Genomic DNA, 17,539 nt, shown 5'->3' with positions numbered 1-17,539 from the left:
TCCCCAACACACAGCTATTCAGGATGAAAACAATCCTGGCCAACATCAAACACAGCACTAATCAATATATTGTTATTGACTATGGTGCTAGTCCTAGCCAGCACTATTTAAAAAATGAAATGCAACAATGTCACTTTAAATGACAAAAAATTTGTATTTATGGTTCGCACGCCTTTTTTTTTTTTTTTTTTTTGTGAATTATATTCTGCATTGATCCTAGATTTTATAAGGGAGGCGATTTTTTTACATTATTTTATTTATTTTGTGGCCGGTGGTCTAAAGCAACAGTCGTCAACCATCACAGACCACTACATATATAATTTTAATATTTGGCGAACCACTAATATGAATTTTAAAAATCCCCTTAAGTTGACCTTAAAAACAACATATTAATGCACTAAATTAACAATATTCAACTTTTCAATACATGTAATTCTAATTTTCATTGGTTAATATAATTTTCGAAACATTTGGTGTGCAGCAGCATGCCTTTATGGAAATTCAAGCTATGTCCCTGATTATGAGTAATAATTAAAACACTATTAACATCTCAGTGATACACATATTTCATTCACATTGAAAAATTACATGAAAAGTAAAAAAATCTTACCTTTTTGTACAGGAAGCTTCAATTCTCCATATCACTGTAAAGGAACTTCATGAAAAGCAAGACCAAACTAGCAAACACAAAGCAATATCAATAAACTGAAAGTGCTATGCCGCAAATTTTTAATTATTGTAAACATAATTATCATCTCTTACTCAGCAATGGCACCATCAATCAACAGGTAGACAAAACAAAAGTCGGAACTTCCAGTGATGCGATTATAAACAAGAATGCAGATGGTTCTCCTAAAAATCCATCAAGTTGCCTATTCATATGGAGGAAAACAGTGTTATTAATGACTACAATAGCATATGTTTGTAATTCAAAAGGAAAGAGAATTGCAGTTTGTGCTATTATTGATAACAGCAGCGTATCCATAGATGCCAACTCTCAATTTCAAATGTCACTAGATACACCTGCATAAGTAGCTTAGAAGTCGCTAAATTCAGAAGGAATTTCGCTAAAAGTAGTAGCTAAAATTTTAAAAACAAAATCTCATGTGTACACGACATGACTTCCTTGTACGGAATATTAAATTATGCAAATTTTTTCTTGTATTTCATTTAAACTTATTAGATTTAATTAAATCTACTTCACCGACAGCGCATAAACCACAATAGAATAAATGCATTCTTTAAAATTCACTCTAGTATTTGTTTACCATAGCGACACTCTGGTGCTAGATTCACTTAACAGTATTATATTTCATTCATATTATAACTCAGAATGCATAAATTTTATATCATTTAAAGAATAGAATTACCTAATCGTTGCCACATGTTCTATTCAAATACTATAATAAAGCTAGAATGAAGTATAAAAGAAATTAAGCAAATTAAACAAAAAAGAAACAGTTTTTCACAGACAATTGAGTATTTCTCATTCAATTAATTCAGTTCTCACTTTGCGAGAAGGCAAAAATACATAAAAACTCAAAATATCTGTATTAAAAATTACGAAGTAAATCTTAAACACTTGTTTCCTCGAAAAAATTCCAGAAAAGATCAAGCATGATTTAATTCGCAATAATAAATGAAGGCGTTATCTTTGTTGTTGCGAAGCTAAGTTTCTCTTGATTGGCAACAAATCCACTAGTCTGCTGTTTCAAATGTAAACAAGCAATGGCCGCCATTAAAAAATTATTAGGCTTAGGGGCACTTAAATAACTTTAAAATTGTTGATAATTCTAAAAATATTGCATACAGATTTACTAAAGGCATAAAAACTTTAGCTGGAAGATAAGAATAACATAATTCAATCCTTTTATAAGCAAAAAATGTACAATTTACAAACATATAAGAGTAAAGAAACCGATATCACTGAGCCGGTAACAGAGTGGATATATATATAAACATATTTATACAGTCAAAAGTCTTTAATCCGGACTTGTCGGGACTTCGGCGATTCCGGATTATCGGTTTTTCCAGATTATAAATCATCAGTTTAAATCTGGTAAGATGGCATGCAGAAATTATAAAATTAAAAATATGAAACCGTAATTTATATGCGTTTGGTGCGGCCGATTGCAACCAAAATACGAGGTGCACATCTACATGTAATAGCAGTTATATATACAAAATTTCAACGTTCTGAGGCTACTCGTTTTTGAGTTATGTGAGATACGTACGTACATACGTTTGTACAGATGCCACGAAAAATTCTCTTCAAACTTAATTTTAAAGCAGTTTTATAATTTTTTTTGAAGGAAATGAGTCTTTTATTCAGTTCTTACGTACAGATATCACGCAAAAACATCGTTAAATTGCATTCAACAGCGGTCAAAATGGATATTTTCATTGAAATATGCTGCCTGAAACTTTCCGCGATTACAATACTTCCTTTTTGCTTCGTACAAGGAAATAAAAAGTATAATCCATATTCCATAATAGGTTTTTGTTACTCGTCATTTTTTAAACTGAATCTTCATAAAATAAAAATAATGTCCCAATTTTTCTGCGGATCATCTAAAAGTTTTCACAGACCACCAGTTGGCAACCACTGGTCTAGAGGTCCGGATATTGGATGTCCAGATTTCGAACTTCGTACTGTTTAAGTTTTAAAGGCTACAGTTGTATGTTAAAATGGTGTAAGAAAGATCTTCCAACATTGAACTCTCAATATTTCTGGTATGAAAAATTACAGAATTACTTATAGTATGAATACATCTTATAAAAATTTCTGCAGTCATCTACATATATAAAGAAGAAAGTCTGTGTTTGTTTGCTAATAACTCAGTCACTACTATAGCTATCGTCACCAAACTTTATCTACAATTCTTTTCTGGGCCCTGGAAAAGGTCGACTTCAACTTTTCCCCCCCAAAAAAGTAGCTAAATCAGAAAAACGATAATTTTTGCTCTTATTTTTCCAAGTGGCAACTATCTCGCAAGTTGGATATGAAACTCTGCTTTATTTTGAAACTTGTTGCCACTGCTCGCTTTCAAATCGTAGAGTTTGTTAACAAAAAATTTCTAAGTTTTACAATGAAATGTAAATAGTATTGCCAAACATTAAATACATTATTCCCCGACTCTAAAAATTCGCAGTAAGCCATTTCAACTGCGTACTACTTTAATCAGCCAAGATATTAATTAAAAACTCCAAAATCATTAATTTTCGCACTTATTCTTCCGAGTAGCAGCAGTCTCTCGCATTAGAGAGAAGATTTCTTTATTTCGAAAAGTGTTGCTACTGCTCGCTTTCAAATCACAGAGTTTGTTAATCAAAAATTTGTATGTTTTACAAAATCTATATATAAGGAAGAATGTTTGTGTGTTTGTTTGCATTATTGATTTCTGATTAATTATGATTAGTGTTTTGCCACATTTAATTGACTGAAATTGAATATAAGTGAAATATTGGATGGAACTTGAGCTTTTACCACCATTTGATTAGAAAGACACAAATCATTAAAAACTGCGTGCCATTGTTGCTGATGTAATGAGAGAGAATTAGTTTATTTTTCTATTGAAATTTTTTATGTGGTTTCCATATCGCATCAGACAGAAAAATGCGTGACCATGAATCATTTTTTGCATCACTATTAGAGAAGAATTACAGCGGTATCATTCTGTTGTTAGATTCACTACTCTCAATCTAACTTGACTGCGATCAGGTACTTCCGCTGCTTTGAAAATAAATTGGATTACACTACATTGGATTGTACAAGGTAACCAAAAACGTTCTTGCTGTTTTGGACAGTCAGAAAGAACGAGTCATAAAACAAATAATAATCACCACTAATCCTCAAAGTAATCACCATTGGCATCCAGTGACCTTTGCCAACGAGTGACTAGCTGTGCGATGGCATCGTGGTAAAACTCAGGAGTCGTCGACACGAAGTCTCTGAGGCCCTTTTTGAGGTCTGGCTGTTGCTGAAGGATTTCTCGCGAAGATGATTGTTCAGGGCCAATGCCGAATATTAAAAGTTATGTAGTGCCTATGGTTCAAAACCATGTACCTCCTCATCATAATTAAATAAAAGCGAGCAGAAATAGGAAAATTTCATAAGTATTAAACTTGATGCTCTCTAGAGGAAGCCCATGGCTTGAGAAAGGTTAGGGATAGCAAGAATTTATAAAACTTGAGAATTTTTAGATTTTTAATAATTTTTTTGGTATTTTATATTTTTTATAAACACAATTCTATACTAAAACAAGAAGCGGAGAGGAAAGATTTTATGATTAATAGGCTCATTGGCATGTGGCGTAATATGGGTATGCAAATAATTAAGGTACCGCAAGAAAATATTCAAGGCAGAATTACATTCTGCAAGAGCTGTGATTCTATGGTGAACAGAATGATAATTTTGCAAGATGCAAAGGTTGCAGGAAAGGATGATGACATATCTCCAACAAAATATACCAATTCATAGGCAGCTTTCTGAAGAGACATCCTTCCTTCACGGCGCAGCGTCTGGAACTGAAGTTATAGGAGTGTGTCTACGCTTCTTAGTTGGAGTGTAGATTCCGTAGTCCCGACAAATGGTGGCTCTTGGTCTCTTCCGCAAGCTGCAATTTGCTGGGTCATACTCTGCTAGTTGTTGCGATGCTCGGTTATAAGTGTGTTCAGTTTTGTTGAATAAATTTTGACTAAGTTTTTTAATAATCCACAAGTTTAACGTTTAGGTCCGAATGAATCATATCTGTACGGATGTACCAGGCAGCGTTCAGGGCTATACGTAGTGTTTTTCTTTGAAAAGATTGAAGTTTTTTCACACGAGTTTTTGCAGCCGTACCCTAGATAGTAGAAGTATACAAAAATATAGGTCTTATAGCAGAGGTATAGAGAAGGATTTTGTTTTTAACTGACAGATGGCTCTTTCGAGCTAACACTCCTAGGTAGTTGTAAGAATTTGACCTGGGAATATAGTCATTAAAAAACTTTAAATTAATGGTAGGGTACGGGAGGGGGCCTCTTTTAAAATCCATAGCAGCACATTTAGCAGTATTAATTTTAATTTTCCAAGTAATGAGCCAGAGCTCAAGGCTTGAAAGATATCTCTGAATATTGTGAACCAAGTTTTCAAGGTGTTTGTTTTGAGGTAGGATTGCTGTATCATATGCATAAAGTGCGAGAGTGATATCAGGTGATTTTGGTATGTCGTTAATAAAGATGTTGAACAAAGTACTGTCTTTTTCCGAAAATAAGACACTGTCTTACTTTCTGTTTTGGTCCAAAATACGCTCTAGGGCTTATTTTCGGGGAAGGGCAAAAATAAAATTATATTTATATATTTTTATTTAATATTTATTTTACACAGAATACAGAAATTTAAATTTATTCAATTACAGTCATGTCATCTTCTTCTGGAACATCGTCATAAATAAAATTCTGAATTATATTCTGATTTTCTTCTAAATCCATTTCCTGTTGAATCATTGGTCTGAATCTCTCATGTCTTGCGATATAGCTGTCGTTAAATGAATACTTCTTGTCTAAGTATCCTGTTTGTAGTGCATTGAAAACATCACTATCAGTTATTTTGTCCCATGAATTTTTTATCCAATTCACAACTTCTTGTAAGCATGGTTTTACAAAATTACCTCAATGATTTCTCACCATTCTGTGTTCAATATATTCATTGATTTCTATCCACAAATGATCCTTGAATGGCTTGTTTATTGCAATGTCAAGTGTCTGGAGGTATCCAGTCATTCCTGCCGGAATCATTATTTGATCAATCTTCCTCTCAGTAAGAAAGTTTTTCATGTCTTTAGCGTGGTGAGTACTGGCTGAATCCCAAACTAGTAAACCTCTATTCTGACCCCTCAACAGTGATGGCAGCATAAAATCAACCCACTTTCTCTAACGAATTCTTTTTGTAACATTATTTTAACTAGGGATTATTTACAAGGAATGTCTTATTTTACAAAAAGTTCCGAAAATCACAATAGGGCTTATTTTCGGAGGATGTCTTATTTTACAAAATGTTCTGAAAATCACGATAGGGCTTATTTTCGGAGGATGTCTTATTTTCAGAAAAAGATGGTAGGTCTTCGAAAGCTACCCCGAGCTACATCACTAAAGATTGGACAGGGAGTCGAAATGATAGAATTAACTCGTACAGAAAAAGATCTATTAGTGAGATACGAGTTAATTATGTGAATTAAATGGGCTGGAAGATCAAATCGTATGAGCTTGATAATAATTCCTATATGCCAAGTCCTATCAAATGCTTTGGCTGTATCGAGAAAAAGTGTGTAAGCATTTTGCTACTAAACCGTTTGTGAATGAACTCTCACTGTCCTCAGCAGCTGTTGCATAGTGCAGTGTTTTGCTCGAAATCCAAATTGTTCATCAATTAGAACATTGTGATTTTGGAGAAATCATTCAGGCGTTTAAGTAGCACAAATTTGTGTATCTTGGATGACGAAGATAGGAGGCTGATAAGTCTATAATTTTGAGGTTTAGAGTGGCTCTGGCCAGGTTTTGCATTTTATATATGTCATTAGTGCTTTTTCCAGAACTGGAAATTTTATCTTAAGATTAGATTCATCTCAAAAGGAAATTTCTTGGTAGAACTGCCAGTCTTTTTTTTTTTCGGACCATAAGGCAATTTAGACAAGTTAATAAATCTGATTATTTGCTGCCATTATTTAATTCCATTTACTATTTACTATAATAAGTCCTCTCTTCCAGCTATGAGGAAAATAGAAATGCATAGTCATATAATTTATAAGCATTACTAAGAAAAATAGATAATTGGAGGACAGGTATTTAATCATACGATTAGAGATAGAGTCCAATCCAGGTGCTTTTATGAGTTTGAACTTAGGAATATGTTCAGTAACTTTGCTCATGGTTGTGTACTGTATTTCTCTCGCAAAAGGAGAGGAATGGAAATGTTCAACATCTTGTTGGAAAGAATTAGCGTTGTTCACAAAAATTCCTTCATTATGTGGTGTGAATTGAGTTTGGAGGCAGTCAGCAATTAATTCTGCTTTTTCGGTGTCTGTATGCGCCACCACTGCATCCGTAGCTAAGGGCGAAATGTTTGATTTTTGTTTGCGCACTAGTCTGGCTGATGCACGCCAAAGACTGTTGTCATTGGTCATTAAAGACTGAATGTAATTCGTGTATTGTCATTGGTAGAATTGGTCACATGATGCCTTGATCTTATTTTGGAGAGTACGAAGTTGTAATTTTAAGTTAGGATTCCTACATTTTTGTCAAAGTCTTCGTACTTTATTCTTTTCTTTAATTTTGGATTTAATTTCAGGAGGAAGTTTACGAAAATTGGGTCTAAGTGTTGGTTTTGATACTTCTTTATAAGTATCTGTTAAAGTGGACGTTAATTGATCAACTGCCGTTTCTATATCATGGCTGGATTTTATTTCAAGGGAGGGTGGAAGTTTATTTTTAAGTTTAAATCTGAAATCTTCCCAATTTGTAGAGACGAGTGCCGGAGAATTTGGGTTAATAAGATTACAGCTAAGGTCAATGATCACCGGGGTTGTGATCTGATTATAAACAATTTTCCACAGTCACGTTATATTCAAAAGGAATGTTTCAAAATAGAGCCAAATTAATGAATGAAGGGGCTCCCGGCGAAATAATTTTAATTTGGGCGCACTGAGCCCATTTTAGGACGCCCGACCAGCAGGGTTTGATCTACGACAACGCCAATGCTGATGGTGACAATTTAGATCACCAGCAATAATCAAATTATTTGAAATAGTGAGCAGTTTAGTAAAATCTTCCACATGTAATTTACCTACTGGGGGAAGATCAGAGATCAGCATTAGGGACGGTGAATTTTGAATAAAAATTTCAATAATCCTTGCCTCGAGTTTGCTCATGCTCAGGGTGTCTATTCTTCTATGTGGTATATTATTTTTGATATGGACACATGTGCCACTATGAAATCTGTCACGTTCAGAGAATGGCAAAGGTGGTAGGTAGTCTGTTGGTGCAAGGTCTGTGGAGTATGGTGGATGGGATAGTATCTCCCAGCCCATTGCCTAAACTCTTTTCCTTCTTTTCATAAGAAGGAAGCGTCATTAAATGTTATGTTATCTCCCCAGCCCAGTCGTTGGATTTTGTCCCTGGCCTCCTGAGCCACATACATCCTCACATTGTCATGGAGGAGGAGTACTCCATTACGATTGACCAATGCTGGCTCTTTATGCATCAGTGCCTGATGCACGGGTTACAGCTGCTGCGAGTACAGGCCTGCCATGTTGGTTTGTTACCCTGTCAGGATTGCACCACTTGGTGGCTAGTCCACCAGATACAGAGCATAATCTTGCGTGAGTGGAGAGAAGAGGTGGTAAGATAAATAGCAAATTTAACCATTCAAAATCATAAATTTCAAGTAAAAGATCCCGAAGTTATTCCATAGAAGAAAGATGGTTTGCAATGATTTGTTTATGGCAAAATATTTCCTGATTATGTTCTATGTGATGCACCCACTTACTTGGGATACCTGACTTTGTATTAATTTTACTGTATTTAATACACTATCTGTGAATAGTGTATGTTATTTAAAGTAACATATGTCATTGAAATTCAGGAATAGAATTTTGTGCAATTTAATTTTTGGACTTAATGTACTATTTGCTTTTCAGTAAGCTTTCTTGGAAAAAGCAGCTCTTTTTGCAGAAGAAAAGTTCTCATCTTTAAATTATGTTATTTATCTTCAATTTAAAAGTATTAAAATACCTCCTAGAAACTTTGGAATGTCACATGAGATGAAATTCAAAATTAGCATAAAACATAAAATTAATATTTGTAAATTTGTGCAAGAGAAAACAGCTGCAGAATGGTGCAGTGGAGCATGTCAAATGGAATAGCTGTAATTTCCCTTCTAATTTCTTCCTTAAGTACATCAGTTGTTAATGGTTTGTTGGCATATACTCTTGGAACTGGACAGGAAGTAGTGTACTGGTGATAAGTCTGATGATCTTGCTAGCCAGTTAATGTGTCATCTCATGAAATGAGATGTCCTGGGAAGTATTGGTGGAAAGTTGCCATACGCTCTTGTGTCATGTAACTGTGGGACACCTTGTGTAATCTTTTAGCCAATTATCCAAAAAAATGAGCTGTTGCTAATAGTAAGTAAATTGCAGATGGCTGCTTACATCAGTTTTTAAACTTTTTCAAGCCACGGTCCTCTAAACACAGATACTTATACTTGCAATACCCTATGCACAACAATCAGAACTCGTGGCTCCTAAAATGCAACTTTGTCAATGCAGCTTGTAATTTTCAGGATGCATATTTACAGTGTAATAATCTGTTGGTATAGAAATAACAGTGAAAGATTAACTATCTGGCATTCAACTAACTGGAGAGCTGAAGTAACTGGAATATTTAAGAATTTTAGAAAAATCTCCCCTTTCCAAATTAACCCTTTGATGGTCATGAAATGAGCTTAGCTCACATTCCAGTTACACACCACAGTGGGTACAAATTAACAAGCATAACCAAGTTATTACTGACAGATATAGCACATATTTGGTAAGAAGGAGTTCCTTAATCTCATAACCATCAAAAGGTTAAATAAATGAGACATTTTTAACATCATTATAAATCTTATTAGCACATAAACGTTGTTGCCAAATAGTGTAATTTACAACAGAAATAGATAGCATGCTTTGTAAGAATTTCACCTTCGTTTTATGTAAACCCTTTTTTTTTTTGGTAAGCCTGTTTTAACTTCTGTAAGCAGGAATATATGTTCTGTTTTTTATCACATTTTGAAAAAAATGATTAATGTTTGAGGTTACTGATTACTGTTTATGTAAAGAATGACCTGGTCCATTAACACTTCTGCCAAAATTATTGGTGCAGGTTTGGCAACATCTCTGCCAACTTTCACGTTCAGCAGAAATTTGTAATTTGATAGATGATTTACTTTCATGTTTTAGACCTACAAAATACATTGGCTTTTATGGCTGATGTCTAAATTTTTCTCATCTGAAATTTTATATAATTTTGAATGTAGGCTTTTGAGCATTGTAAGGTGGCATGAGAAGGCAAGAGCTGTAAACAGAGTTAATGCATTTACTATTAGTAATTAATGACAGTGCAAGATTCACAGGTAAAAATGTTTAGTATGTCTCAGGTAGGAAACTTTATATCTGGAATGAAAGAAGTGTCTGACGTATTGAGGGAAATAAGTTCTGAGTTTAAACTGGACTGTGGAGATGTGATACTTTGTCATACTTTTTTTGGTGTTGTCTTGTATTTTCGGACAATTCCTGCTATTTTCGGGCAATTCCTGCTTATATAAAGATATAATTAGTTATTACTTTTTTTAAGGTATAACTTTATGTTGCAATTAGAAATTTCTGTCTTATGGTTGCAGTTTTGAGGTTTCTAAATAACTACCAAAGATGATGATTATTAAAAGCAATACTTGTGATTTCTATGAAATATAAAATGCAATGGGAAAATTGGGGGAGTAGGTTGGTTAACCTTCCAGCATGCGCATATGTGCAAAATTTACGACAAATTCAGTTTTTAATGCACTTTTTTCGCATATCGAAGCTGAGACGTCTGAAGGTCATTTCTATTCCTCCTTTCTACCCTTCCCCACATCATGGAATGTGTCAGCAGAAAGTCATTTGACTTTTTTTTTTAAATGAGATTTTGTGCTACGTGGCAGCTTTTTCGCAAAATTTACGTCATGCGCATAATCGTGTTTTAAAAATTTGGAAAATATTTTTTCCTCAAATATTTTCTAATTTTGTGTTATTAATTGCCGTGTATTATTTTAATTTGAATAAATTTGGCTCTGTAAATTTTATATCAGTTTTCATGGCAAAAACATATGTGCAAACAGCTGATTTTGCTCGTAATCTTCAGGAATTATCTGATGAAGAAAAGCAAGACAAGGAAATCTTTGGGTGGGAGAACAATAGCGATTTCCATTCCTTATTTCTTTTATTTCTATTTTTTAGAAATAAATAAAAACATTAAATTAGGTTTAAAGTGCATTTTTGTAAATAGTAAGAAGTAAATTTCCTTGCAGAAGTAAGTATTGCTAAACTTACTTTTTTCCCTACCAAGGTGTTTTCCTTTTTTATTGTCTATACTTATCTTTGATGAATATTAAAATTAGCTTCGATTTTAAAATATAATCATTACATAATAAATTAAAATTTTCTATAATGAAATACATCATTGCATTTCCATCTCACTAAGAACTTTAAAATAATTTACTTATATTTGAATGTATTTTGCAATAATAAGATTAATATCTTATTTCTTAACAAATTTATTATCAATATTCACTCATTTCTGTTTTTTTTTCGTGGCAAAAACAATAAAATAACGGATGTCGTAAAAAGTATGACACGCACGTGCTCATATAAAATTGCCGAGCTCGCGTGCTGGAAGGTTAAGCTCAAAAAATGCATGTAGAGTATATATAGATTTTAAAACTTTGTTTTGTACTACATTTTTATAAATTTCATATTTTAATGTATTAAGGTATTTTAATGTAGTTGTGTGCAGTTACTGTTAAAGTAATATCACGAAGCATTTTTAGCGTTAAAGTAATGTAAAACTTCAATATGAGTAAAATGTTAAGTGATATATAATATAGTAAAATATTTATTGTTAATATCATAAAAATAAAATTCTGTTTTGAAAAATTAAGTATTTTTTGTATCAGTTTTTTTCCCTTTATATGTTGTAACATGGCACACCTATATTATTTTATGTGTTAAATATAATTTAGATTTTATTAGAAGTATTTAATACATAACTGAATCTTTTTATTGTCATGAACATGATTAATGTGCTCATTGAAATCTACAGCAGCCTTTTTTCCCCTTTAACACTCATTTATTGAAACATAATTTTTTTATAAACTCCTAATTAAAAGAGTATGTAATTTAGGTCTGGAATTTTTTCTTTTGCTTTCAGAGCTCGTGCAGTTTTCTTGCATTATATTGACAATCTTGTACAGCTGTCATTGAAACCGTAAGTACCTATTTTTATTAAACAGATACTCATATATAGTGATGACCAAAATTGTAGACACTTTTGGAAATTTTTTTTGTTTTTGAGCTTTGTATGCTTATAGAAAATGTTACGTTTCGCAAAATGCAAACTTGTATATATCATTTTAAAGAGAATTTATTACTGAATTCAATACAAAACACAAAATTTAATTATTTGCAATACAAAAAAGTTATATGTACTTTAATATAAATAAAAAACACAGTTATGTAGTGGTTTGTAATGTCTAGCTTTCCTGGCCAATCACTGTTCTTGTTCTGAGAACCAATCAAATGTGAATAACTGCCAGTAGAAGCTGACATCATGTTTACACTTGAAACAATTCATTATTTTGCTTTGTTCTGTAGAAGGATGACCTGTTTCTTATACACTTCAATTACAAGTAGGAATTTTTGTAAAAATTTTTAATACTTAGTCAAAAAGCAATGGCATCAAATAAAAGAGTAGATTGCACACCTAGAAAGAGATGTAATATTATTGTGTTACGAGAAAGTGGTCTTTCCTATCCTGAAATTGCAAGACAGGGTGGTTCAGTGACTATATCTGGAGTCTAAAAGTTTTGTTTACGATATCAGGAGACAAAGAAGGAAAAGGCCGAAAAAAGTGCACCACATCTATTGATGACAGAAGAATAAAAAGACTATGTTTCCAAGATAGAAAAATGTCCTCAGCAGCCATCAGAAGTGATCTGAATAATGCTGGTGTTTCTGTCAGTTCAAGAACAATCAGGAGAAGATTAACAGATGTTGGACTGAGAGGTAGAATTCCACGAAAAAAGCCGTATCTTAATTTTCAGCAATGAAAAAAAGACTACAGTGGGCAAAGAAACACTTTAATTGGACAGATGATCAGTGGTCACAAGTTATATGGAGTGATGAAACTAAGATATCGTCATTCAGTAGTGAAGGACGAAAATATGTAAGACGTAGAATAGGAGAAGAGCTACATCCTGACTGCATTCAAGCAAGCGTGAAGAACCCAGTTAGTGTTATGATTTGGTCATGCATGTCAGCAGATGGTATTATTCGCCTTCATGTCATCAATGGGACACTGAATGCCAGAAAATACATTGACACTATTCTAGAACCAAAACTTCTACCTTCCATCAGAGATCTCTTTCCCAACAACGTTTCATTTATTTTTCAGCAGGATTCTGCTTGCCACATGGCCAAAATATCGAAAGAGTGGTTTCGTACAAAGACCATTAAATTGTTGTCGTGGCCAGGAAACAGTCCTGACCTCAATCCTATCAAAAATTTGTGGCACTGTTTGAAAACTCTTGTCCGAATGAGGCGCCCATCAAATAAAAGGGATCTAATTGAGGCTATAATTGTTTCCTGGCATCATGTAATAATGAAAGAAGTGCTTAAAACTCTTGTCAGCTCAATGAAACGTCTATGTGAAGCTGTAATAAAAAATAAAGGGTACCCTACTAGGTACTGATAACTCACTGCAATCATCACTATCTAATGTATATCGATAACTATTATCGTTTAACTTTTTTGTATTGCAAACAATTGAATTTTGTGTTTTGTATTGAATTCAGTAATAAATTCTCTTTAAAATCATATATACAAGTTTGCATTTTGTGAAACGTAACGTTTTCTGTAAGCATACAAAGTTCAAAAACATAAAAATTTCCAAAAGTGTTCACAATTTTGGCCACCACTGTATATATATTGATTTTTAGTATGTTAGAAAATATTAAAAGTTTTGGCTGTTCCTATGTATTTTAAAGTTTCAATTTATTTTAGGTATATAACTGATATAGATATAAAACGAATAGAGGAAATCAAAATAGGGGATGTTTTTGAAGTAAGGAAAATAAATGTGTGACCTTTCATTATTGTAAATGTTTTTAAAGTTTCAGATCCTTAAATTGTACAGCTTAAGAGAATTATTATTGTTTGTTATGCATATGTTTTTACCATTTTTGTATAGGCTACAGTGAAAAGGCATCTTGAAGGTGGAATGATTGCTTTTGTCTCTCCTGGTTTAAATGGATACATACGTTATGTACACATGTCTGATGTTTATGTAACGAAACCTGAAAAATTATTTCCTGTAGGATCAAAATTAATATGTAGGGTGAGTTAGTTTTCTGCTACTTTATAAATGATTTATTTGCATTTTACCTCTCTTGAGTCTTAAGCATTCTGCAGAATATTTATTATTCATACACTGCCTCCATCATTTTCTTTGAAACTGTATTGTGGAACTAAATAATGGTATTAGATAGTAATATTAATTTAAATGACAGAAAGCAGAAATATATGAATATAGTACTCCACTGGCCATACATAATGCATATCATCAGCAACAAAAGCTGTCAGAATCAGATTTACAGGGCAAACAGTGCAAAATAATAAAGTAACATGATTGAAATTATAGAACATAAAAAAATTAGTGTCTTATAACAGGTTTGTGTAGTCCTTAAAAATCATGAGGTCTCTTTTAAAATGATTTTTGGTCCATAAAACTGTATAATTTAGTTCTAAACTAGCCAATGGTCTTTAATTTTGCTTATTTGACATTTATATTACTTTTCTATGACTGAAATGACACCTAAAATGACACTTAGAAACAACCATTTTGAGTGTCATTTTAGGTGAATATGAAGTTTAAACGACAAGGCTCATAATGGGGTGAGCACAAATTAGCCTTGTAAGTAAACAATCAGCCATCGCACAGTGAAATTTTTGGGATGCCTTTTTAGTTATTTATCAAACATTGGGGAGAAAGTTTTATAGCCTTTGAACCTTGAGCTTACAACTGTGCTTCAACATGCTGTGGAGAAAGTGAAGATTTGTGGACCATTTTCATAAAATTTATCATGATTCCCTCCACTTTTATCAATGAATTAGAAAATTCATCAAAGGCGTGAATAAAAGACATGAATAGGACGTTTTAAAAAGGGGAGGGAGAGATTCTGAATTTAAGAATAGTGCATATCTTCCACCTTTTATGAATTTTTGTGAAAATTTTAAGTTTTCAAACTTACTTATAAAATTTATTATTATGAATTTTTAGTTTTTATAAAGTGGCTTCTTTTGGGCTGTTTGAATTATCATTTATGGCATTTGGTTTACGCAATGCGGCACAGACATTTCAGCGATTCATGAAAATGGTATGAATATGGTATTTTCAGGATTAGAGTTATTATTCTGCTATTTAGATGACATACTAATGACTTCTCCAGACGAAGAGTCACACCGTAAGGACTTACAGACAGTTTTTCAAAGGTTAAACGACTATGGCTTATGCATTAATGTTGCAAAATATATATTTGGCACTTCTAAACTTAATCATTTGGGGTATAAAATCACAACTGAAGAAATAAGACCTCTTCCGACGAAAGTTATTCCATACAAAACATACCCGAACCCACATCATCCACCAGTTTGTGCAGGTTCTTAGCGATGATCAATTTTTATCACCGCTTCCACCAAAGTGTGCCAAGCTTCAACAACCTCTAACCTCATTACTTAGTGGAAGATGCAAAAATAGTAAAATATCGTTAATGTGGACCGAAGATTCTTGCAATGCATTCAAAAACCTCAAAAATGCACTTTGTCATGCCACTATGCTGGTTCATCCCTCAACTGATGTTACTATATCTCTTGCGTGCAATGCTTCAGGTATATCTATCAGGGCTGTCATTCGTCAAATGAATCATAAAGAGATCCTTCCATTAAGTTTATTCTCATGCACCATAATTGGCACACAAGGAAAGTGCAGTGCATATGATCGAGAGCTCTTGTCCATCTACGCTACAATGAAGCATTTTAGGCACTTATTAGAGGGAAGGTCTTTCAACATTTATATGGACCACAAACCTATCGCCTTCACTTTCCAACAAAATTTAGACAAAGTCTCTCCCAAAGAAGCAAGATAATTGAGTTATATTGTTATCGTCAAGGGAGAAGAAAACTTTGTTGGAAATGCTCTTTCCAGATTTAATACCATCTCTAATTGATTATGCAACTATTGCAGAATTTCAAGATGATAAAGAATTAACAATTTTAAAAAACAACCCAAGGCTGAGAACATTTCAGATTCCCATTTCAGGCACCGACAAATTAATTGTGATGTCTCCACCAACAGTAACCACACATACATCCCCTCAAACTTTTGCTGACAAATATTTTCTTCTGTTCATACCCTATCATACAGGAATTTGAAGCACAAGAAAATTAATCATGAAAAGATTCATATGGCCAAATACCAATAAAAATTGTCAGTTATGGTGTAGGGAATGCATGGAATGCCAACGATCTAAGGTTCAAAGACATACCAAGTCAGCTCTTATGGACTTCAAGGTTCCACCTGAACACTTTTAACGCATTCACATTGATATTGCCTTCATGTGAGGGTTTCAGATACTTACTAACAATGGCTGAATATTTTTCAAGATGGGTTTAAGCTCTTTGTATGGCATATCAATCAGCAGAAACAGTTGCAAAGGGGTTGACTTCAACCTGGATTACTCGTTTTTGAATACCACAACGTATTATGTCCGATCAAGGATGTCAGTTTGAAAGTCAACTCTTCTCATTTTTGAACAAATACTTCAGTTTTCAAAAATCCAGAACAGCAGCATGCCATCCACAATCCAATGGATTGATTGAGCGACAACACAGGATTATAAATGCAAACCTGAAATGTCGTTTACAACAAAGCGAATCTTGGATAGACATTTTACCTCTGGTTCTTCTCGGATTACGCTCTGAACTTAAAGAAGATATAGGATACTCTTCAGCCGAGCTTCTTTACAGAAGTCCCCTCTGTTTACCCAGAGAATTCATCACCACAATCTCTAATGTCACACACAGAGTTCATGCGAAGGCTACAAAGTATTATCTGTAACATGAAATCTTTTGCAATGACTGCCCATGACAATACAAACATATTCATTTCAAAACACCATTGGAATTGCTCACATATTTTCGTCTACAATAATAAGGCAACATCATCTTTGTAACAGTTTATCTTGGGCCTTATGTTGTCAAACACCGAGCACCAAAGTATTTTAACTATGAATATAACGGAACTGTCAAAAGAATTTCAATTGGTAGACTGAAACCATGTTTTGCCATAAAAGACAAAGATGAGTAGCCTCTTGAAACCTACAGGCACATGGATTATACAAATCCACACACACAATGCGAACCTTGGGGGATAATTTCACTGTCAGTCAATTACAACTATACCACATGCAGTGGAAGGACCATCAGGTTTCTGCCCATTTAAAGGATTATGTCTCATAATCGTTTTCACTGGGAATTACTGAGTGTGTAGCGCCCTCTATGTTTCCTCATCTTATTTTTAATTTCTGTACATTTTAATTTTTATAATATGGCAACATAGAATTGTTACGCAGCAACATCTGATAGATTTTTATATTTGATTTGATTAAAAATAAACTAGTAGTGTTCTTTTTCTTAAGTCACCATGTCATCTA

General features: G+C 33.4%; 1 protein-coding gene across 4 annotated transcripts in view; it reads left to right on the top strand.

Annotated features, from left to right (window-relative positions):
• Positions 1 to 17,539, top strand: part of LOC118194921 (protein RRP5 homolog) — a 203,761-nt gene that overhangs the window by 137,618 nt on the left and 48,604 nt on the right. For all 4 annotated transcript variants that reach the window (XM_035366136.2, XM_035366135.2, XM_085808577.1 and 1 more), the window contains 3 exons: positions 11,983 to 12,039; positions 13,833 to 13,893; positions 14,020 to 14,166. In XM_035366136.2, coding sequence (XP_035222027.1) covers positions 11,983 to 12,039; positions 13,833 to 13,893; positions 14,020 to 14,166 — 265 coding nt within the window. The remainder of the gene's footprint in view (positions 1 to 11,982; positions 12,040 to 13,832; positions 13,894 to 14,019; positions 14,167 to 17,539) is intronic.

The sequence above is a fragment of the Stegodyphus dumicola genome, chromosome X1 (genome assembly GCF_044657685.1).
Source record: "Stegodyphus dumicola isolate Sdum_Otavi_A_Nest chromosome X1, ASM4465768v1".
NCBI classification, from domain to species: domain Eukaryota; kingdom Metazoa; phylum Arthropoda; class Arachnida; order Araneae; family Eresidae; genus Stegodyphus; species Stegodyphus dumicola.
Note: the sequence above shows the minus strand (reverse complement) of the source record. Positions and strands in the feature narration are given on the sequence as shown.